Below are 23,236 nucleotides of genomic sequence, written 5' to 3'. Positions count from 1 at the left end.
GTAGGTGACATTAAAGATGGTGGTATCAACGTAGGTGACATTAAAGATAGGATCTTTAATGTCACCTACATTGATACCCCTATTTTTAATGTCACCTACGTTGATACCGCTATCTTTAATGTCACCTACGTTGATACCACTATCTTTAATGTCACCTACGTTGATACCACTATCTTTAATGTCACCTACATTGATACCCCTATCTTTAATGTCACCTACATTGATACCGCTATCTTTAATGTCACCTACGTTGATACCGCTATCTTTAATGTCATCTATGTTGATACCACATTGATAGCTCTATCTTTAATGTCACCTATGTTGATACCACCACTATCTTTAATGTCATCTACGTTGATACCGCTATCTTTAATGTCACCTACGTTGATACCTCTTTAATGTCACCTACGTTGATACCACCATCTTTAATGTCACCTACGTTGATACCCCTATCTTTAATGTCACCTATAGCGGTATCAACGTAGGTGACATTAAAGATAGCGGTATCAACGTAGGTGACATTAGAGATAGCGGTATCAACATAGGTGACATTAAAGATAGTGGTATCAACGTAGGTGACATTAAAGATAGCGGTATCAACATAGGTGACATTAAAGATAGCGGTATCAACATAGATGACATTAAAGATAGTGGTATCAATGTAGGTGACATTAAAGATAGCAGTATCAACGTAATTGACATTAAAGATAGCGGTATCAACAGGTGACATTAAAGATAGCGGTATCAACGTAGGTGACATTAAAGATGGTGGTATCAACGTAGGTGACATTAAAGATAGCGGTATCAACGTATGTGACATTAAAGATAGTGGTATCAACGTAGGTGACATTAAAGACATTGTTCATCAAATTCTATAAAATGTTTGATCACAAAATATGAATCTCAATCATGTAAGCATGTTCTGAAGGTAGATTTCCTTGTGAATTAACCCATGAAACTTGATAGTGTGAACAGTTTCTGAAGGTATATCTTCCTTCTTCACTGATGTTTCACTTTTGAAACCTGATAATGTAAACATGTTCAGAAAATGGATCTTCCAATGAGAAAGGAGTACCTATCTTCTGAAAACATTAAGGTTTCTTTTTGTGATTTGTTAATTTTCTGATCGTACGGGATTTCTTAACATCATGAAAGCACTTTGTAGCTGAGTCTCCAGTCCTTGTACGATATATGGTATTAGTTAAAACAGATTTCACACGTTGTGCAGTACAAACTGAATGTCAACTTTATGTAGATTTCATGGAAGAATATCAAGGGAAGAAGCAGAGCTATTGCTTCAAGGAGGGGATGGTTCTTACCTTGTACGAGAAAGCCAAAGAGCACCAGGCCAGTATACGTTAGGTCTTAGGTAAGATTATTTTTTGTTAACAATGTACTTTTCTTGAAGTTATAATAATGAATTGGTGACTGCTTATAGCAAGCTCATATAACTAATGGTTTTAAGTTCCTTAAGATATTTGATAGTTATAACATTCTGAGGGATTGTAAATATCATTCTAAAATGATAAAAAAACATTTGTTTCATTAGTAAGTTTGGATTATTTAAATAAAGCATTAATGCTAGTTATTAAAAGAATAATAAATTGAACATACAGTTTGCAAGACAGGGAGACATGTTTCCCAAACAAAGCTTTCCAGTACTCTGTTTTTTAAAATTCTAAATTGACATTTGAACTTCTTGCAATATCTGGAACCTGAATTTCTTACCAGCATGGCCAAATTTTCGCTGGTTTCCAGGCTAGAAACGGGTAAAATCTATACTCTCGTATAAAATCCTGCATAAAACATTGTAGTAGCTGGACATGTTAGACAATACAAGATCTGATTCTTCATCTTTTATGAAGATGTGTTCTCTGTTGTTTTCGTGACTTATGGCCGACAAAGCTCCATGTAGCTTTGTGGTTCCAGCTTTAACATATTTTGTGCAAGTGGAACACAGTCTGGCCAATCCCCTAAACTTGGGATCTTCATGGCCAAAAACTATTGACAGGTGAGTTTTTGTGTGTGTTTTTTAAGTTAAAAATCAAGTTCTATATCATAGTATATATTGTTTGGTTCTAACTTGAATAGTGGAAACCGTAATATTTTCTGTAGCCCACCCAATCCCTTGAATTTATTGATACACAGACTAGGCGTTGAACAATAATCATTTCCAGTTTACAAATAAAAACTTTAATAGTTAATAAAACAAGAGGTGTTACAATAGTGTTTTGAAAAACTGAGGATAGAAACCGGGTGGAATTGGAACCTATGAATTTACTTTAATCACTGGAACTCTCATGTTTCAAAAGTAATGATTCTTACTTTTTGCTTCATTAAGCATGATGTATGGAGTTTGGCAGGACTCTTTAAGTTATGAAATCAGGTACCTGATGAACGATAAAAGCTTGTTGAAACATTGTAATTTTGTAATAAAGTATCCTTCATTACATTATCCATTCAAGCCGTCTCCAAGCTTTATTATTTAGAAGTAGGTTTCAATAACAATAAACTATACAAAGAGTGGAATAAGATATTTGGGAGATGCCGAAAAAAAAAAGATAAATAGAGGCACTTAAAATAATTTGTATTAAAATGAATTTTAACATATTTTGGACTTCTGTGATTATTGTCAGCCAGGTTGTATTTGATTTTTGTTTCTCCTACTCTTTATTCAGGTTCATGAGAAGGTCAAGGGACGAGATAAACTATGTTAAAAGTAGTGCTGATTCTGTGTTTTTTTTTACACCTGTTTTGTTAGTATAAATTAAGTCTATATTAACATTGTTCTTTGTGCTTGAAAAATGAAACAAGTATAAATGGGAGAAACACGGCATTTTGAACAGGAGCAGATCTAATGTTTAACTGTTATTTTTTACACACTAAAAAATATGTGGTCATAAAGGTTATTCATTGGGCATTGTGAAGATATGTCGGTATTGCCACACATAATCTAAAATGTGGCATTTGAGCAGATATTAGCTTGAAGGTTTCTTTTGACTAGGTTTGGAGGAATGACTAAGAACTACCGCCTGTATTATGACTAGATATTAGCTTGAAGGTTTCTTTCGACTAGGTTTGGAGGAATGACTAAGAACTACCGCCTGTATTATGAGTAGATATTAGCTTGAAGGTTTTTTTTCGACTAGGTTTGGAGGAATGACTAAGAACTACCGCCTGTATTATGAGTAGATATTAGCTTGAAGGTTTCTTTCGACTAGGTTTGGAGGAATGACTAAGAACTACCGCCTGTATTATGAGTAGATATTAGCTTGAAGGTTTCTTTCGACTAGGTTTGGAGGAATGACTAAGAACTACCGCCTGTATTATGATGGAAAGCACTACGTAGGAGAGAAGAAGTTTGACACAGTACAGGATCTGGTCACCGATGGTTTGATCACTCTGTACCTGGAAGCCAATGCAGGAGAATACATTGCAAAGATGTGTGTTCAGTCAAGATATGAGCAGAGTCCCTATATGACGCTGAACTCGTACAAGAGGAAGCTACAGAACATGAGAGTTGTAAAGAGAAGAAGTATATCAAGCCAAGGGAGTAAAAGCAACAGCCTTAAGTCAGCAAATGAATATGATAGATCTGAAGATGGGAGTATTGTAAGTTTCTTGATTGGTTACTTATATTAGGATAGGTTGAACTTTGTGTTAAGCCCTCGGAATTGGCAACAGCGTAGGGCACAGCTGTGAAATCTTGTGATAAATGACAAGTACCCACGGTTCCAAGTATTAATTATATAAATGTCAAATGTTTTACTTTAATTTGTACATAACATATCTGTTTACATAACTTAGCTACGTACATTGCTTGAGGAAAGGCCAAGCAAAAAGTAAGTAGGTAACAGTACAGATCTAGAAATAAACAACCTTACAACTTGGAACTGTTCTTTTTATTTAAATAGAGTTAAATGAATTATGGTTTGTGTGAACGCTCCTGAAGAGGCTGTAAAGTGTCTAATCAAATAGAAACAACATTCTGGTGATATAAGGTCCTTTATTTCTAGTATTAGAATCTCTTCTGTACACCAATATCCACTACAGAAATTACAAATTTAATCTCCACTTCTCTGGTGATATAAGGTCCTTTATTTCTAGTATTAGAATCTCTTCTGTACACCAATATGCACTACAGAAATTACAAATTTAGTCTACACTTCTAATGTGTATTTTAATATTTCGTGTTTAGTAACTTTTACAATGTATTAGTTCAATCAATAAAACAGTTTTAAGTCAAAATATTATTCAAAACCAAAACTAATACACAAGAACTTTATTACTTTAAATTGACATGTTTTAGGTAATTGTTTATACAGAGCAAATAATAAAGATAAGAAAAATAATATCAAGGTTTGAAAACAAAGCTGTTAGAAGTCTTTTACTGTATTTAGTTAGCATTGAATAATAGTAATATTTTTCTTAACTAATATTGTTTGATTTTGGCTTTCTGTGAAAGTTAAACATCTTATGATGGATAGAACATGACAAAGTTTACGACTCGGGTATATCTTGGAAAGCTGCCTATAATTTTACTAAATATAAAAACCTAATATAAGTTTGCTTCTGTTGTACCTTGTTTTTGTATTGAGTGCATCCTTAAGTAGAAGAATCTCTTCTAAACAACGTATAATGACATTTGTCTCGATTGATATATGTACGGTGGCATTTGTTTGCTGTTAGCTTGATGTCCTAATTTCAAGGACTTGTATTAAGATAATTAATTAGATTTGTAAACTAGTTCTGTTGTCTGTTGTCCTTCCATTTTTTGAGTTTAGTTACCCAATTGCTGTACATTATGTAATAATCTCAGAAAAATATACCATGTAGTTTTACCATTGCATGAATGATGCCATCTGCATACTTTAAGGGTTTAAATAATCTTCTATGTTTAAAACTTTAGACAACTTTTATTAGGCATGCTGGTATCTTACTTAATGCAGAGTTCATTCTCATTCTGATATTAAGACAGTTATTATTAAATACGTTGCATATGAGGGCTCCTCAGTTGAAACCTTAAGACATTGTTTTGTAAGACACCAGGGATTATGGTGTAATTCAGGGTTCAAATGATAGTTACCTATCTACTTCAAATCTTTGATTTAATAAACTTTTGTTAGACGTAGCTTTCTTTAATAATCCAGGGTTCATTCTCCTCTATTTAAAATGATTCATGTTAGATATGTGTGTTGTATAATCCAGGGTTCTTTCTCTTCAGTTTAAAATGATTCATGTTAGATATGTGTGTTGTATAATCCAAGGTTCTTTCTCTTCAGGTTAAAATGATTTATGTTAGATATGTGTGTTGTATAATCCAAGGTTCTTTCTCCTCTATTTAAAATGATTCGTGTTAGATATGTGTGTTGTATAATCCAAGGTTCTTTCTCTTCAGTTTAAAATGATTCGTGTTAGATATGTGTGTTGTATAATCCAAGGTTCTTTCTCTTCTATTTAAAATGATTCATGTTAGATATGTGTGTTGTATAATCCAAGGGTTCATTTTCTTCAATTTTAAATAATTCATGTTAGATATGTTTGTTTGTCTGGGCTATGCCCAGTTAGGTACTTAAATATGCAAATGGAGTTTTTGACACATTCTGTGTTGTCTGATTCTTTCATGTTCATTTGGCAAATCTCAGTTAAGCTTATATACATCTATGAAGATTTTGTCACACATTCTTTACTCATTTTCATTGTTTGTTTTTACACATTCATTTTTATCTATCATCTGCCCTGTAATGAAGGTATGTTGTGTGAATGAGGAACTGTTATGGTTTCTGTGTGTATTGTCTGCTCTGTAATGAAGGTAAGATGTGTGAATTAGGAACTGTTATGGTTTCTGTGTGTATTGTCTGCCCTGTAATGAAGGTAAGATGTGTGAATGAGGAACTGTTGTGGTTTCTGTGTGTATTGTCTGCTCTATAATGAAGGTAAGTTGTGTGAATTAGGAACTATTATGGTTTCTGTGTGTATTGTCTGCCCTGTAATGAAGGTAAGATGTGTGAATGAGGAACTGTTATGGTTTCTGTGTGTATTGTCTGCCCTGTAATGAAGGTAAGTTGTGTGAATGAGGAACTGTTATGGTTTCTGGGTGTATTGTCTGCTCTGTAATGAAGGTAAGTTGTGTGAATGAGGAACTGTTATGGTTTCTGTGTGTATTGTCTGCTCTGTAATGAAGGTAAGTTGTGTGAATTAGGAACTATTATGGTTTCTGTGTGTATTATCTGCTCTGTAATGAAGGTAAGATGTCTCTATGTGTGTTTCTTTTTATTTTACAGAATGATGGAGGGGGTCCTATTATGGCTGGCCTTAATGTTCATCGTTTTGAAAAGCCACATAACTTTAAGGTAAGCCAATTCTGCTTGTATAAATACCTATTCTGTTTGTCAGAAGAAAAATATTGAAATCTGTTTAATGTCTTATTAATGCAAGTTTAAAAGCTAAGTAGTTAAACAAAAAGAAAGGAATGTTACACATTTATTGTATTTCAGTGATATATAAAAGTTTCCCAGAGAAGCAGCATATAACTGATATAAAAGACAGTGTGTGTCACGTCACTTATGATTTCTCCAAATAAGAGGAGTCATAAAAGCCAAAATGGATTTATCCAGATAGAATAGTTCGATTACTGTCTGCCCATTATGATTTTAGTGATCGGGTGCAAGGGGGCACGAGAGGGTGGGGGGGCCATGAAACCTTATAAGAGTAGTGAATGTTGGTGTACTAAGTTTAAACAAGAGATGTAGTGTGGGATCACCTAGCCTAGAGCCAAGTGTATAAAATTTATCATGAAAGTAAAAATATCAATTTAATTTCAAACATAAATCATTTCTGTATTAATCTATTTTCTGTTATATCACCAACATTTTAAATAAAAAACAAACCTCTTTAATCAACAGAGACTCTAAATCAAGAAATGAACAGATATTTTTCCAGTTTTGTTGTTTATACATTTCATTTTATACTTTCAATACATAGACTAACAACAATATTAGGCTATACCTTTGTTGCTAATCAACATGACATAAAAGCCATTGTTGGAATGTAGTGTTACTAAAACACACTGGCTTTTCTATATATTAGAAGTTGTTAATCTAACTGATTTTTACCAATAATTATTCCATGAATATGCCACAAATTCATTTCGTGAATGACATTAATTTTGATTGACTCACAAAGGAATTTACCAACGTTTGACAGCCTCGACTGTACTTTTCTGCTTCTTTGTTGGTCAAGCTTGATTTCGCAAAATTTATTTATTTCAGTTAGCTATGAAGTGTGAGGTTAGGGTATACTAACGTGTGGGGGTGGTAGGACTTGTAAGGTTTTGGGATCCCAAGACTTTTAATTATCATCCTATTATGTGTGAAATTTGAATGAGACATAGGAAGTACGATGCATGCATACAAAACAACTTTGTAATAACATAAGTAGTAGAGTTGAGGGACATCGTGAACCAGGAAGTGCTTTTGCATATTTGTAAGTGTGTCTCATTTCTGGTACAATACAACCAAAAATGACAGTGTTAAAGGGTGTTAGAGACATTTTGCTTTAATAATGGTCAAGAAAAACTATACCTAAGTGTTGTTAAAGTAAAATAAAGGTGACACATGGAGACTGACTGAAAAATAAATGCTAAACAAATCAACTTCGAAAGACAGGCATGGAAAATTATCCTTAATAAATAGGGGTAAACATTGAGAGTTCACACTACATGGAAAATTATCCTTAATAAATAGGGGTAAAGATTGAGAGTTCACACTACATGGAAAATTATCCTTAATAAATAGGGGTAAACATTGAGAGTTCACACTACATGGAAAATTATCCTTAATAAATAGGGGTAAACATTGAGAGTTCACACTACATGGAAAATTATCCTTAATAAATAGGGGTAAACATTGAGAATTCACACTACATGGAAAAAAAAAATATTTTTTCTGACAGAGAACAAACCAATGATCGGAGATCACTGATTCTGGGATCTAGATTCATTCCACAAGGTTGAACAGTGTTTACATTTAGCAATCCAATAAGCTTCTTTTATCTCTGTCAGCTTTAGTTTTAAAATTGGTTTCAAAGTTCCATGAAAAAAATAACAGGAGATTTAAGAATTTATTTGTAAATAGTAATAATAATATATATATATATATGTAATGTATGATAACTGAAGTGTGATTGTATTTTACAAAATACTGTTACTCAAGTACTAAGACTAAGAAGGGTAAGACATTTGAACTTTGTAAAGGTCAGTTTTATGTTGTTTGATATGTAACATGAGTTATTAGTCAGACATAGTTCAAAGGTCAATAAAACAAAAAAATTAATACATATAAATAGATATATACTTTTATGAGGTCAGTCAAGTTAAGGTAGAAGAAATAACATATAAATTAAAATTTTTCTTTAAAAAATGTCTGATAGTTATCTAGGAGGTTATAGAGTATAACCTCCTAGATAACTATCAGACATCAGATGTCTGATAGTTATCTAGGAGGCTATAGAGATGTCTGATAGTTATCTAGGAGGTTATAGAGATGTCTAATAGTTATCCAGGAGGTTATAGAGATGTCTGATAGTTATCTAGGAGGTTACAGAGATGTCTGATAGTTATCTAGGAGGTTATAGAGATGTCTAATAGTTATCCAGGAGGTTATAGAGATGTCTGATAGTTATCTAGGAGGTTACAGAGATGTCTGATAGTTATCTAGGAGGTTATAGAGATGTCTGATAGTTATCTTGGAGGCTATAGAGATGTCTGACAGTTATCTAGGAGGTTACAGAGATGTCTGATAGTTATCTAGGAGGTTACAGAGATGTCTGATAGTTATCTAGGAGGTTATAGAGATTATGCAACTTAAATTGGACAATTTTCAGATAAAGAAAAGTAATTTTTAGTCTTAAAATAAAAATTACTTTGCATATTTGATATTCAACATTCTGAAAGAAAGAATTCACAATCTTTAATTAAATAATCTTAATACTTAATTGAAAAACCTGATATTCTGTGTACAAAAGCCTGGTAACGTTTATGATAATCTGTGAAATGTAATGAAGATATGCGTACATTATCAAAAGTTATTGTGTGACTACTTTCATGGTTACTTTGGTGGTTATATACTAGGTGCAATGGACCCAGCTCCATAGTCAAAGAGTTAACAATAAAAAGTTTGGTTTTGAAGTGTTATAGCTAACTTTTCATAGTTATTTAATACTGAAATTTATTTCTTTACTTTTCTGTTCTTACTTTTTATGTATTTCTGGGTTAAAACATTACAATCACTAGACCTTACCTTATTAACATATCTTTGTGAAGGTTTATTTGTAATAACCATTAAACTTATTATGTCTTCTTTATATGTTGTTTAATACTGAAATTTATTTCTTTACTTTTCTGTTCTTACTTTTTTATGTATTTCTGGGTTAAAACATTATAATCACTAGACCTCACCTTATTAACATATCTTTGTGAAGGTTTATTTGTAATAACCATTAAAGTTATTATGTTGTTTAATACTCCTTAGAATGATTGTACTTGTTTCTTCCAGACTCACAACTTTAAAGGATTTCCATGGTGTGATTTATGTGGTAACTTCATGTGGGGTATTATTGCACAAGGTTTGAAGTGTGAAGGTAAGGGAAGGGACTGAATACAAATGTAGGACTATTTTAATTCATTCAGATTTGTGCAGCATACATTTAAAACAAGAATTATTACCTTTAATTTTTCTTAATGTAGAATAAAAAATATGAAGGTTTAGTTATGTGAAGGCAACATTACTTCATGAAATGTTTAATAAAGGAAATATTCAGTTCAGAACATAACAGTGAGAGAAGTTTCTGTTCATAAACTTTCATAAGTATATTTACCTATTTAGATTTCTAAAACTTAGACTTGCTGCTATCAAAATGGTAAAGTATTAACTAAGATAGAAGATAAAAGGACACTAGCTGTCTGATTTGAATAATGATCTGCCCAAAACGTTGTCTTCTTGTTATTCAGACTTGACATATAGTTCAGTGTTATTATTCCTTAAGCTTATAAATTGCTTGAAAACGTACATTTTTAGTAAAGAAATTCTCAATAGAAAGGCATTTAAAAAAAGTGAATAAGAAATATCCAGCAGCATTGTTGATATTACATATTATTCAAATGGTTGGTTTGAATCTGTTAGCATATTGAAACTAGTACCTTTACAGCTGTTTATCTCTGAGTGAGAATTTCTGATATTAGAGAATAAAAAATATACATTGTTATCTCTATTTCTTGATATATTAACTATCCACCAGCATTGTTGATATTATCTCTATTTCTTGATATATTGACTATCCACCAGCATTGTTGATATTATCTCTATTTCTTGATATATTGACTATCCACCATTATTGTTGATATTATCTCTATTTCTTGATATATTGACTATCCACCAGCATTGTTGATATTACGTATTATATAAGTGATTGGTTTGAGTCCATTAGTTTATCAAAACTAGTACATGGACAGTTGTTTATATTCTAGTGTGAATCTCTGATATTAGAGATATACATTGTTATCTCTATTTCTTGATATATTGACTATCCACCAGCATTGTTGATATTACGTATTATTCAAGTGATTGGTTTGAGTCCATTAGTTTATCAAAACATGGACAGTTGTTTATATTCTAGTGTGAATCTCTGATATTAGAGATATACATTGTTATCTCTATTTCTTGATATATTTTATACATGGTATTTCATTTTGTGCATGTAAAATAAAGATGTATAATAGTGGTCACATAGTTTGTTGTTTTTTACTTGATTTGAAAAGGTATTTATCCCTGACCTATGTTAACATTTTTTTCCAGATTGTGGTTTTAGTGCTCATCGAAAGTGTTCGGAAAACATTCCAAATGACTGCCTTCCAGACCTGAAGTATGTGAAGCGTGTGTTTGGCATAGATCTAACAACATTAGTGAAGGCCCACAATACACCAAGACCATTTGTAGTTGATTTGTGTGTTAAAGAAATTGAAAGCAGAGGTAAAGTAAACTTAACGTTTCTCCGTGGCTACTTTACATTGGTACAAGTTACTTGGCTATTTTACATTGCTACAAGGTCATGTAATGCACACATGTACTTGACTACTCTTCATGGCTACAAGGTTGTGTAAAACACACACATACACGTACTTGGTTACTTTACATTAGTGCAGTAATACCATTAGTATAAAAAAAGTAGGTTAAGTGTCATCAACAGTTGACAGCAAACAAAAGGACCCAGGTAAGTAGTTTATTTTCTGTTTTTCGTATGTATTCTTTATTTATCATTATAAAAGTAACTAAAATGCAAAAATCAGAAACTTTTTAGGTAAGTAAAGGTTAGATTAATAATAATAATACAAACTTTCCAGTGCATTATGTAATTTGAAAGGTTAACACGAGATTTACGTTCGCCAAGTGTTTACAACTTATGTGGCAGAAATATTGGTTAGACACGCTTCAAAGAGCAATAAAATATAAGTAGAAATAAATGTTATGAGTTTAAAGCTATTTAGGATAAAGAAATATAGATTCATGTTGCACATAAAAGTTATTCTAGAAATAAAAAAAGGGAATTGAGATTCATTTAGAATTTTTTTTGTTAGTTACAAGATCGTATAGAGTTACAATAGAGACAAAACAGATAAAGTTTTACTGCAAAAATATGTTTGAAATCTATTTAGGAGGTTTTAGAGATTACGAAAATGAAATTTGAAAATTTTAAGACAAACAAAAGTATTTTTAATCTTAACACAAAAATAACTTTGCACTCGGAGCAGTCAATAAGTTGACTTCATATATTCATGGAATATATATTCATATATTTTAGTGAAAATACTTCCTTGGAAAATTTGATATTTTGTCAACAAAAGACTTAATAATTACTCAAAGCTTGCAAAATTTCTTGAAAATACACAAATCAGAAGTCAGTTTTGGGTCATGGATTTGGCTGAACCCATAGTGAAACAGTTAGTACATGTACATTACTATTTAACATTGCTACAGAGCTAATTAACATATGTACATGGCTATTTTTCATTGCTGCATGGCCACTTAACAGCTATACATGACCACCTTACATTGTTATGTGGACACTTTACACTGCTACTTGTCTCTCTAGCATAGCTGTATAACCACCTTACATTCTTATATGTACACTTTATATTGGTATCTAACTACATAGCCTAACAACATAACCACCTTACATTAATACATCTACACTTTATGTTGGTATCTGTCTCTCTAGCATAGCTGTATAACCACCTTACATTCTTATATGTACACTTTATATTGGTATCTAACTACATAGCCTAACTACATAACCACCTTATATTAATACATCTACACTTTATGTTGGTATCTGTCTCTCTAGCATAGCTGTATAACCACCTTACATTAATACATCTACACTTTATGTTGGTATCTGTCTCTCAAGCATAGCTGTATAACCACCTTACATTCTTATATGTACACTTTATATTGGTATCTAACTACATAACCACTACACTTTATGTTGGTATCTGGCTACATGTCCTAGAAGATATTACCAACATGAAAACAAATTATTCATGAGTTGCATGTCCTTAGCAGATATTACTGACATGAAAACAAGTTATTCATGAGTTGCATGTCCTTAGCAGATATTACTGACATGAAAACAAGTTATTCATGAGTTGCATGTAGTTAGCAGATATTACTGATATGAAAACAAGTTATTCATGAGTTGCATGTAGTTAGCAGATATTACTGACATGAAAACAAGTTATTCATGAGTTGCATGTCCTTAGCAGATGTTACTGACATGAAAACAAGTTATTCATGAGTTGCATGTCCTTAGCAGATGTTACTGATGTGAAAACAAGTTATTCATGAGTTGCATGTCCTTAGCAGATATTACTGATATGAAAACAAGTTATTCATGAGTTGCATACTCTTAGCAGATATTACTGACATGAAAACAAGTTATTCATGAGTTGCATGTCCTTAGCAGATATTACTGACATGAAAACAAGTTATTCATGAGTTGCATGTCCTAAGTGAATATTAGTGACGTGAATCTACAGGAAGTTTTATGTTTAAAAAAAGCAACTCAAACCTGGCTAGTGTTTGCTTACTGTTTTAAATTTAGGGATTAAAACCTAAAACAATGTGCATTAATTTACAGGAGAGGTTTACTGGCCAGTTGTTGTAGTGTTATGCATCAAGCCAGTTTTTAAAATGATTTTGTGTGTTGTTTACATTCCTGGATTATAGAATGTTTTTCTGCTAATTTCAAGCCATGTACAGGTTAAATCATGTGGTTAACGTAGCCTTTCTTGTTTAATGTAATATATTATTATTTCACTTTTGGGAAAAAAAGAACACCCAAAAAAAAGGTCAGTATGTCCTTCAAGCTGTTGGTAAAGTTGGTTATTCAGGACTGAAAATAGCAGTGTTGTGAATCTCTAAGTTTAGTAGCCTTTTGGTTCTAGATACCAAAACTTGAAATTAAGTAAGCATGCATAATATAAATATTTTTTATACTTTAGTTGTTTTCACACAAAGTGTCTTGATGTTCTTCCACGTCCAAACCATACATCTTAAGGACATAGTTTTGGGTTTCATTAGGAACCTAGATGAATTATTTATTTATTTGTCCTTTTAAACTGGTTGTAACAAAGCTTTTAGAGATATGTAAAAATTAGTTTTTTATTGAGTTACAGTAATACATCTTCAAGTATCTTTATTGGATGATTCTCTCATCTCATTCAATTACCTTCTTAATATTGTTTGTTGGTTCTTGTATTCATTAAGGGTTAGATGCAGAAGGCTTATACAGAGTCTCCGGGTTCAGTGATGAAATAGAAGCAGTTCGGATGGCCTTTGAAAAGGGTAGGTTGAACACACGCTCTCCATGAGTGATCTTGCAAGTTAACCATGTAATTAACTTTTCATTTGTAAATTTGTTTATTCTTTTAAAGTCTTTGTTATACTAAAATATTTTGGTATTTTGTCGTAAAGACTTTGTTTAGTTTCAATACTTCCACTTGAGTTATGTGCGTAGAAAATAACTGCCATACATCATGATGTATTCCATAACAGCAGGAATCATGAGGGCATCCCATGATGGTTTGAGAGGCTTCGTTAATTGTGTTTGTAATTTATGTATATTCTAAATATGGTTTCAGTATAATAATTTCTGATCAAGATTATTAAACAGTGTCAAGGGTTATGATATTCAGTAAAAGCTTCAAAGTATTGATGGTCTCATTACTTCATCTACTATTGGTGGAAGCTCAAACCTTAAATTGTACAATCTTTTTAACAGTTCTTTCAAACATTTGTTCATCACGTCTTTTCTAAACATCTCCTTGATGTTAATGTTGCTTAATATAATAAATTTCTTTGTTCTACTTGTTTTCTAAAGTGCAAGGAAATGTAAAAATAATCATTAATTAGGTGAAAGATTTGACCAGTTAGCTCTGTAGAATATGTATTTTTATGAGATCATTAGGTATATGGTGCGCTTGTTTTAGTTTGTCCTTGTACGTGTGTAATGTGTACCTTTAGGTATATGGTGTGCTTGTTTTAGTTTGTCCTTGTACGTGTGTAATGTGTACCTTTAGGTATATGGTGTGTTTGTTTTAGTTTGTCCTTGTACATGTGTAATGTGTACCTTTAGGTATATGGTGTGTTTGTTTTAGTTTATCCTTGTACGTGTGTAACGTGTACCTTTAGGTATATGGTGTGTTTGTTTTAGTTTATCCTTGTACATGTGTAATGTGTACCTTTAGGTATATGGTGTGTTTGTTTTAGTTTATCCTTGTACGTGTGTAACGTGTACCTTTAGGTATATGGTGTGTTTGTTTTAGCTGATCCTTGTACATGTGTAATGTGTACCTTTAGGTATATGGTGTGTTTGTTTTACTTTGTCCTTGTATGTCTGTAACATGTACCTTTAGGCATATGGAAAATTATTGTGACAACTTTTTACCCTTGCATGTATTTGGTCTAGAATAATGATGTAATTACTGCAATATTAAAATGTATACAGTTAGATGTGTACCTTATGTATACGGTTTACATATGTACCTTATGTATAAAGTTTACATATATACATTATGTAGACAGGTAGATATATAATTTATGTATACAGTTAGATATATAACTTATGTGTAGAGTTAGATATATATCTTATGTATACGGTTAGATATATATATACCTTATGTATACGGTTAGATATATAACTTATGTATACGGTTTACATATATATCTTATGTATAAAGTTAGATATATATAACTTATGTGTAGAGTTAGATATATAACTTATGTATACAGTTAGATATATAACTTATGCATATGGTTAGATATATATAATTTATGTATACAGTTAGATATATAACTTATGCTTATGGTTAGATATATAACTTATGTGTAGAGTTAGATATATATCTTATGTATACGGTTAGATATATATATACCTTATGTAAATGGTTTAGATATATATCTTTCATATATGTTTAAATATATACCTTATGCTACAGATGGAGAAAATGCAGATCTTAGCAGTACAGCATGTGAAGATGTTCACGTAATCACAGGGGTGTTGAAGCTCTTCTTCCGACTGCTGCCGATACCCCTTATCACTTACGACACTTATCCTCTCTTCATGAATGCTGTTAGTAAGTAATCATTAGTTTGTTCATAATAGTTTAAATTTAATAAATGTTTTGCATGTTAATACTCATATGTGGACTTGGGATCTGTTTATAACCATTTGTTGTATTCAGTAGGTGGATATGTATGTACTTGTTTTGATTATGAGAACTTGGGAACTGTTTATAACCAAATAATTACATCACCTTTGAAAACACTTTATAATTTGCTTGGTGAACTTCACATGAAGATAATTTAAGATATTTGTTGCAGTTAAGAAGATGCACTTTTGTTACGTTTATGGACAAAGATTTTGGTAAGAAAATAAAAGTTACCAATTATTTCTTTAGGAAAGTCAACGATGGAAGAAAAGTTGGATAGCATAAAAGAGGCTGTTGCTAAGTTACCACCAGCACATTATCAAACCTTGAAGTACCTTATTCAACACCTGTACAGGCAAGATATTTTACCTGTGTTTTCTTTTAAGTAATACAGGAGATTGTTTACAGAGTGTCAGTTATACAATATTTCTCTGTGATAGTTCTATAACTTCTTTCCTATATATAATCTACTGTGATGATTGGGGTTGTAAAACTTCATTTGTGACTTAAGGGGTAGATGAGATCTTTACAATTTGTGACTTAAGGGGTAGATGAGATCTTTACAAGTTGAGACTGCTAAATGATGGAGATTTAAACTACATATTAAGCCCAGCATTCCAAACAAAACTACATCTTAAGCCCAGCATTCCAAACAAAACTACATATTAAGCCCAGCATTCCAAACAAAACTACATCTTAAGCCCAGCATTCCAAACAAAACTACATCTTAAGCCCAGAATTCCCAACAAAACTACACCTTAAGCCCAGAATTCCCAACAAAACTACATATTAAGTCCAGAATTCTCAACAAAACTACACCTTAAACTCAGCATTCCCAACAAAACTACACCTTAAATCCAGCATTCCCAACAAAACTACACCTTAAACTCAGCATTCCCAACAAAACTACACCTTAAATCCAGCATTCCTAACAAAACTACATGTTAAGCCCAGAATTCTCAACAAAACTACACCTTAAACTCAGCATTCCCAACAAAACTACATGTTAAGTCCAGAATTCTCAACAAAACTACATGTTAAGCCCAGAATTCTCAACAAAACTTCATGTTAAGCCCAGAATTCTCAACAAAACTACATCTTAAGTGCAGAATTCTCAACAAAACTACACCTTAAACCCAGCATTCCAACAAAACTACACCTTAAACCCAGCATTCCAACAAAACTACATCTTAAGTCCAGAATTCCCAACAAAACTACATCTTAAGCCCAGAATTCTCAACAAAACCACATCTTAAGCCCAGCATTCCCAACAAAACTATATCTTAAGTCCAGAATTCTCAACAAAACTACATCTTAAGCCCAGAATTCTCAACAAAACCACATCTTAAGCCCAGCATTCCCAACAAAACCACATCTTAAGCCCAGCATTCCCAACAAGACTACACCTTAAACCCATAATTCCCAACAAAACTACACCTTAAACCCAGAATTCCCAACAAAACTGCACCTTAAGTCCAGAATTCCCAACAAAACTACACCTTAAGCCCAGCATTCTCATCTCTGAGTAAAGACTATATCTGTGGGGGGAAAATTTCAAAAGTTTTGCCGTGAAGCTGGATATATTTTTTGTTACCATTAACAAGATATTAAACATATTTGACATAATCCCTAGGTTCACGGCCACACCAGCTTGCTGGAAACTTGATCATACAGAAGGTGTAAATGACCTTACCAAACTCACTGTTTTTAGTCAAAACTTGCTGTTGACATGGTTGAGGTTTTCTTTCTGTTAATCACAGAAATTGACACAATATAGATTTTTTTCAAATTCTCTAAAGAAACTTAAATAAAATCCTGTAAGATTTCATTATAAAATTACTGTTTAAGAAGCCAACCTTTTCCTAGCTTGAAAAAATTCTAAATTAAAGTGTCAGTTTCGTTCAGCAATCAGAGCAAGCAGTATAGGTATACCCATCAGTATTAGAAACCAGTTGGAATGTTATTCTTATAATAAGTTTCTGATAGAAATACAAGCAGTTTTTTGTCTCACTCTAAAACCTGAAAGAAAAGAAAATTCTTCAAGACAAGAACACTCTCTAAATTGTTTACAAAATACGTGTGATTGCATGTTAAAGAAAATATGAATTGATTAGATATACATTGTTTTTTTCTTCCACACTAGCTTGCTGGTTTGCCGAATAAAGAGCTGGTTAATTCAAGAAAAATAATGATTAATAACATATGGTGTTAAAACAAATAAATAGTATAGTGTTAAAAAATCCTTACTATTATCTATTCACCAACTTTACTCAGTTCATGTCATAATGTTTGATATTTTAAATAGCATCTGAATCATTACCATGTCTGTGGTATCTCAGCTGGCCCTGGTATTGGATGTTAGCACTGGATTTAGCTATTTTAGTGTGATTAACATACTGTTAATTTCTTCTTTACTTTTAATCATTAGTTATTACTACAAGTTCCAGTAAAAAGTGTTGTATTAGATGTTGTGTATGAATGACAATATGCAGAAATTGTGTACAAATTATTATGTTATTGAAATTAACCATTGTGTTTAAAGAGCAACAGATAATCTGTATGATGGTTTTTAAAACTGTCTCAAATTCTGATATGGTACGTTATCTCTTCTCACATATTCTTGTTCATTGCTGCCCTATATATATATGCAAAATAAAAGTTTTTTTTTGCATGCCACAAGCCTTGCATTCCCATGTACCCCACGATTATTGTGGTGCAACTGTGTCTTGCATGCAAATCATCATGCAACAACCCTCCACCAATAGAAGTGCGACACACTCTCCTGATGCATGTGACTCCCTCTATTTAATTCTACCAAACTATCACTTCTCTTTAGGCAGGTGTTAGAGTAAGACGTGTTTTGATTGTGCTCTCGTCACGTTTTTATTTTTTTGTATGAAATAGAAAGATCATTTATATCTTTTACTACTGTTTTATTTTTTTGAAGTTTTCAGTGATAACTTACCTTGGTTATTCTTATTTTTTATATGAATAATTTTAAAGTTTTTATCATTTTATGATGAATGCCAAAGTTAAGGTTATGACTCTGGAGGTTCTACCACCTGTTATCAATGCAATTACACAGGCTTCAGGTAGGGGGAACTCAACTGAGGAAGTTTTAGCCATAATTTGTTGGAGATTGAATATTATCCTGATAGAACTCTATTTCCTCCTGAACTTACCAAACCTGTTTGTGTTAACAATGAGGATTTGAACAGCCTTTTTCCTCCTGATTATGCTATGCCTCTCCTGCAGACTCTGCTTAGCCTAATTCATCCTTTTTAGACATGAGTTCTCATGTTTGTTCCATTTTATCCATTTCCCTGATTTTGTACAATCCTGTTCCTTCCTTATTACATGACACCCCTTCCTCCCAGTATTTTGTTTTTCCTCCTCCTCCTAATGTCGAGGTTCATGCTGAGCATTTTGTTTCTCATTTATGAGATGGTGCTAGCATGTACCATGGATAAGCTTGCCTTGGCTTAACATCAGGCACGTTACCTCTTTCTTGATTCTCAACAGTTAGAATCACTACTGCCAGTATGGGGGGGCTGACCCAGATAATCCTGTCCATTTATCTCAGACCCAGTTTTCTTACCTTCATTTTACCCTTACGACTCTCCTGTGGTACTTGTCCACCATACATTTTATTTCTGAGGCACTCCACCAATCCTCCGAGGGTTAATGTTGCTCCTGGCTCATGTGACTGTCTGGTTGGTACAGTTGCATATCATTTATATAGGCAATCCACTTCCATGTGGTGGTACCCGGAAGTTAGCAATGAGCTCCAATACTGTACAGTCCTGACCAAGGAGATGATGTTGTTTTGGAGTTGATCTGTAACTTTGTAGTTTACCCCTTCGACTGGTTGACTGGTTTTGGATTTCAAACAGGACCGATCAAAATAAGTCCTCACACATGTGTTTTTCCTATTCCTCACTCAAGGAGGCGACAGTTCTCCCTCTGACACTTCACCTCAAAGAGTTTTTGTGGCCAGAGGTTGCTGTTGTGGAGTGGGGTGCCTATCAGATTGAGTTTGTGTATGATGTGACCTCCCATGGGGGTACATCTTATTGGCATCATTTGGATGTCAGGTTCCCAGATATCTGGTTACCTGTGAATTGTGCACATTTCGTAGATTGGTGTTCACAGTATATATTTCCATTCTACACCTTGGAGCATATACAGTTTTGCTTTCACCCACATTATTGTCTGTAGAGGGTTCATATACAGCCTTTCTTCAACGGGATTGAGATTATGATATAATGTGGTTCGGATTCCAATCCAACTGTCTTCTCTCCCTTCGTTGTTTGTGCTCCTCCTTTTTTTTCAACAGTGTCTATGACACCTCTTTTCACACTGGACGAAGAGTATACCTGGTACAGAAGTGGTGCAGTCTCCCACATATGATTGAAAGAGTATACCTGGTACAGAAGTGGTGCAGTCTTCCACATATGATTCAAAGAGTATACCTGGTACAGAGGTGGTGCAGTCTTCCACATATGATTGAAAGAGTATACCTGGTACAGAAGTGGTGCAGTCTTCCACATATAATTCAAAGAGTATACCTGGTACAGAAGTGGTGCAGTCTTCCACATATGATTGAAAGAGTATACCTGGTACAGAAGTGGTACGTTCTTTCACATATAATTCAAAGAGTATACCTGGTACAGAAGTGGTACGTTCTTTCACATATAATTCAAAGAGTATACCTGGTACAGAGGTGGTACGTTCTCCCACATATGATTCTCTGTGAAGAGGATCATCAGTATATGGTGTCCTTCAGAGGATTTCAAAGGATGCTTCTTTCTTTCCCTCACACCGGTCTCTCCACTTCTTCAATGTGGGATATTTATGTGAGAAGAGGTAATGTACCGTATCGGAAGTTATAATTTTCCTATATTGAAAATATATTTCTGATAGGTACTTATCTCCTATCACCCTTCTTACCCACTGGAAACTAGTGCTTTCTTTTCTTCCTAAACTCAAAGTGATAGTTTGGTAGAATCAAATAGAGGGAGTCACATGCATCAGGTGGGTGTATCACATTTCTATTGGTGGAGGGCTGTCACATGATGATTTGCATGTAAGATGCAGTTGAATCACAATCATCTTGGGGAATGTGGGAGTGCAAGGCATATGGCATGCGGAAAAAAAATTTCATATTCGAGGGTATCACTGAACGAGAAGAGCTATATGTGTGAGAGGAGGTAAGTATCTATTGGAAATATGTTTTATAACTTTCATAGTAGAGACAGTTTATTTTTCTTTAAGCTATTAAGTTTTCCATGAGTTTCTCTTTAAAGAATCAAACATTGCTAACATGTTGATTGTTAAGTACACTGAACTTTGGTTCCTCAAAATGAGACAATGAATTTTAGCATGTTCTGTTTTTTTTTTCAGAGTCACAGAAAAACAAAAACAGAACCTTATGAGTATTCAGAACTTGGGCACAGTGTTCTGTCCGACACTGATGAGGACCCCTGACCTCATTTCTCAACCTGGACAACTCTCGGCTTGGCATCAGGAAAGTTTAGTCATAGAACTTCTCATTACTCATCACAGACTCTTATTAGACCACTGATAACAACAGAATTGTGTAAAATGTCTTACACATTTACCTTGATAAGCAGAAATGATGTAAGATATCTATATATTTATGTATGTATTATGTAATGAACATCACTTTTGAAGAAGAGGACGAAACTCTTTTAATATTTATAAGGACTCGGAGCATGTGGTACCAATGGACAGGAACAGCTGTCCTCATTACCCAAGTATTATATTTAGTAAATGTGATTACTTGACCAAGCTTCTTTTGATGAGTATCTTAGTGCAAAATGCCCAAATTTTTGGGAGAAATTTTATAGATTGATTTGTATAATAAGTCTAATTTTGCAAAGGCTTTCTGAAGGCCGTTTCAAAGAGTTGCCATTTCTGTATACGTCATAAAATGACTCCATAAAAAGCAAGTGTCTTTCAGCTTTGTCAGGTTAGTCATTGTGAAGATACATTTTTCTGATTGTTAAGTTTTTGTTCGTTTAGTTGTAGCTTTTTTCTGTGTAAAATAAGATGTACATTTATTAATTTTTCTGGAAGAAACTTGTTACAACTAGAAGAAATATTTATATTACATCTTTTGTTACTGTTATGAAATGACATCAACAAATTCAATTTAAGATTTTGTGCATTGACTTGTAACTTTTATGTTATGAGAGACTAAGGTTATATGTCTTATGTGATTAAAATATTGTGGTTATAGTTGTTGATATTATGTAAAACCAAAGTTTTTGAAAATTAGGTATTTATACTTTTACATCAATACTTGTTTAGTTTACTATAAAAAGAAACATATAAACAATATGACTTATTATGTATATTACAAAATGTAACTGACAGTAGGATAGGTTAGGTAGGTTTTCTAGATTGACCAAACCCTAGATTCAAGAAAAATTTAATGGACTATTTTAAATTGTGAGTGTACAGTTTTCTTATTTTGGTGCAAGGAAGTCGCACGAAAACACTTCGTTAGCTTATTGAGAGGATGTCCGTCAAGTATAGTCCTGTTGTTTCATTAGCTAGATGTTCTACATGTAGAGGCCACAGTCTCAGCTAAACAAAAGGAAACCACAGATGTTGAGTTCTGCTGTTTCTAGATGGAAGCTGATTCATCACAAATCAGAATTAAAAGTTTTCTATTGCAATTATCCACCTTTTTGATAAAAAGATCATTAGATACCATCGGAGTTGGCTGGTTTAATTTGTCACTGTTGGTTAAGGGCTGAGCAGATTAAAATGTTATACTCCAGCAAGATCCATTGAACATATAGTACCAGAATAATCTATGTTGAACCTGAAAAACAGCATTCTACAGAACATATACACTAGAATAATCTATGTTGAACCTGATCTACAGCATTCTACAGAACATATGCACTAGAATAATCTGTGTTGAACCTGATCTACAGCATTCTATAGAACATATAATACCAGAATAATCTGTGTTGAACCCGAACTACATCATTCTACAGAACATATACACTAGAATAATTTATGTTGAACCTGATCTACAGCATTCTACAGAACATATACACTAGAATAATCTATGTTGAACCTGATCTACAGCATTCTACAGAACATATACACTAGAATAATTTATGTTGAACCTGATCTACAGCATTCTACAGAACATATACTGTACAATAATTTATGTTGAACCTGATCTACAGCATTCTACAGAACATATACACTAGAATAATTTATGTTGAACCTGATCTACAGCATTCTACAGAACATATACACTACAATAATTTATGTTGAACCTGATCTACAGCATTCTACAGAACATATACACTAGAATAATTTATGTTGAACCTGATCTACAGCATTCTACAGAACATATACACTACAATAATTTATGTTGAACCTGATCTACAGCATTCTACAGAACATATACACTAGAATAATTTATGT

At 32.9% G+C, this 23,236-nt stretch overlaps 1 protein-coding gene across 2 annotated transcripts; it reads left to right on the top strand.

The window, feature by feature from the left end:
* Positions 1-1,255: 1,255 nt before the first annotated feature.
* Positions 1,256-22,025, top strand: LOC106475775 (N-chimaerin-like). 2 transcript variants are annotated; one of them, XM_022379816.1, is made up of 9 exons: positions 1,256-1,369; positions 3,005-3,612; positions 6,285-6,353; positions 9,555-9,639; positions 10,854-11,027; positions 13,821-13,898; positions 15,551-15,688; positions 16,013-16,118; positions 21,167-22,025. In XM_022379816.1, exons 2-9 carry the CDS (start codon positions 3,304-3,306, stop codon positions 21,345-21,347), a joined length of 1,140 nt encoding a protein of 379 aa, XP_022235524.1. In that variant the 5' UTR covers positions 1,256-1,369; positions 3,005-3,303; the 3' UTR covers positions 21,348-22,025. The 2 variants fall into 2 exon arrangements, with proteins under 2 accessions (XP_022235524.1, XP_022235525.1); XM_022379817.1 differs by lacking the exon at positions 1,256-1,369 and adding an exon at positions 1,980-2,011 and having other exon boundaries at positions 3,294-3,612.
* The last annotated feature ends 1,211 nt before the right edge of the window (positions 22,026-23,236 follow it).

This window comes from Limulus polyphemus, unplaced genomic scaffold, assembly GCF_000517525.1.
Source record: "Limulus polyphemus unplaced genomic scaffold, Limulus_polyphemus-2.1.2 Scaffold9151, whole genome shotgun sequence".
NCBI lineage: Eukaryota > Metazoa > Arthropoda > Merostomata > Xiphosura > Limulidae > Limulus > Limulus polyphemus.
The sequence above is the reverse complement of the archived record's forward strand: the minus strand, read 5'-3'. Positions and strand labels throughout refer to the sequence as shown.

What these genes read in the sequence shown, in the direction of transcription:
- LOC106475775 (XM_022379816.1), top strand. Translation starts at nt 3,304, where the DNA reads ATGACTAAGAACTACCGCCTGTATTATGATGGAAAGCACTACGTAGGA. An exon ending in GATCTGAAGATGGGAGTATT is followed by an intron (nt 3,613 to 6,284) that starts GTAAGTTTCTTG and finishes TTTATTTTACAG; the next exon opens with AATGATGGAGGGGGTCCTAT. An exon ending in AAAAGCCACATAACTTTAAG is followed by an intron (nt 6,354 to 9,554) that starts GTAAGCCAATTC and finishes TGTTTCTTCCAG; the next exon opens with ACTCACAACTTTAAAGGATT.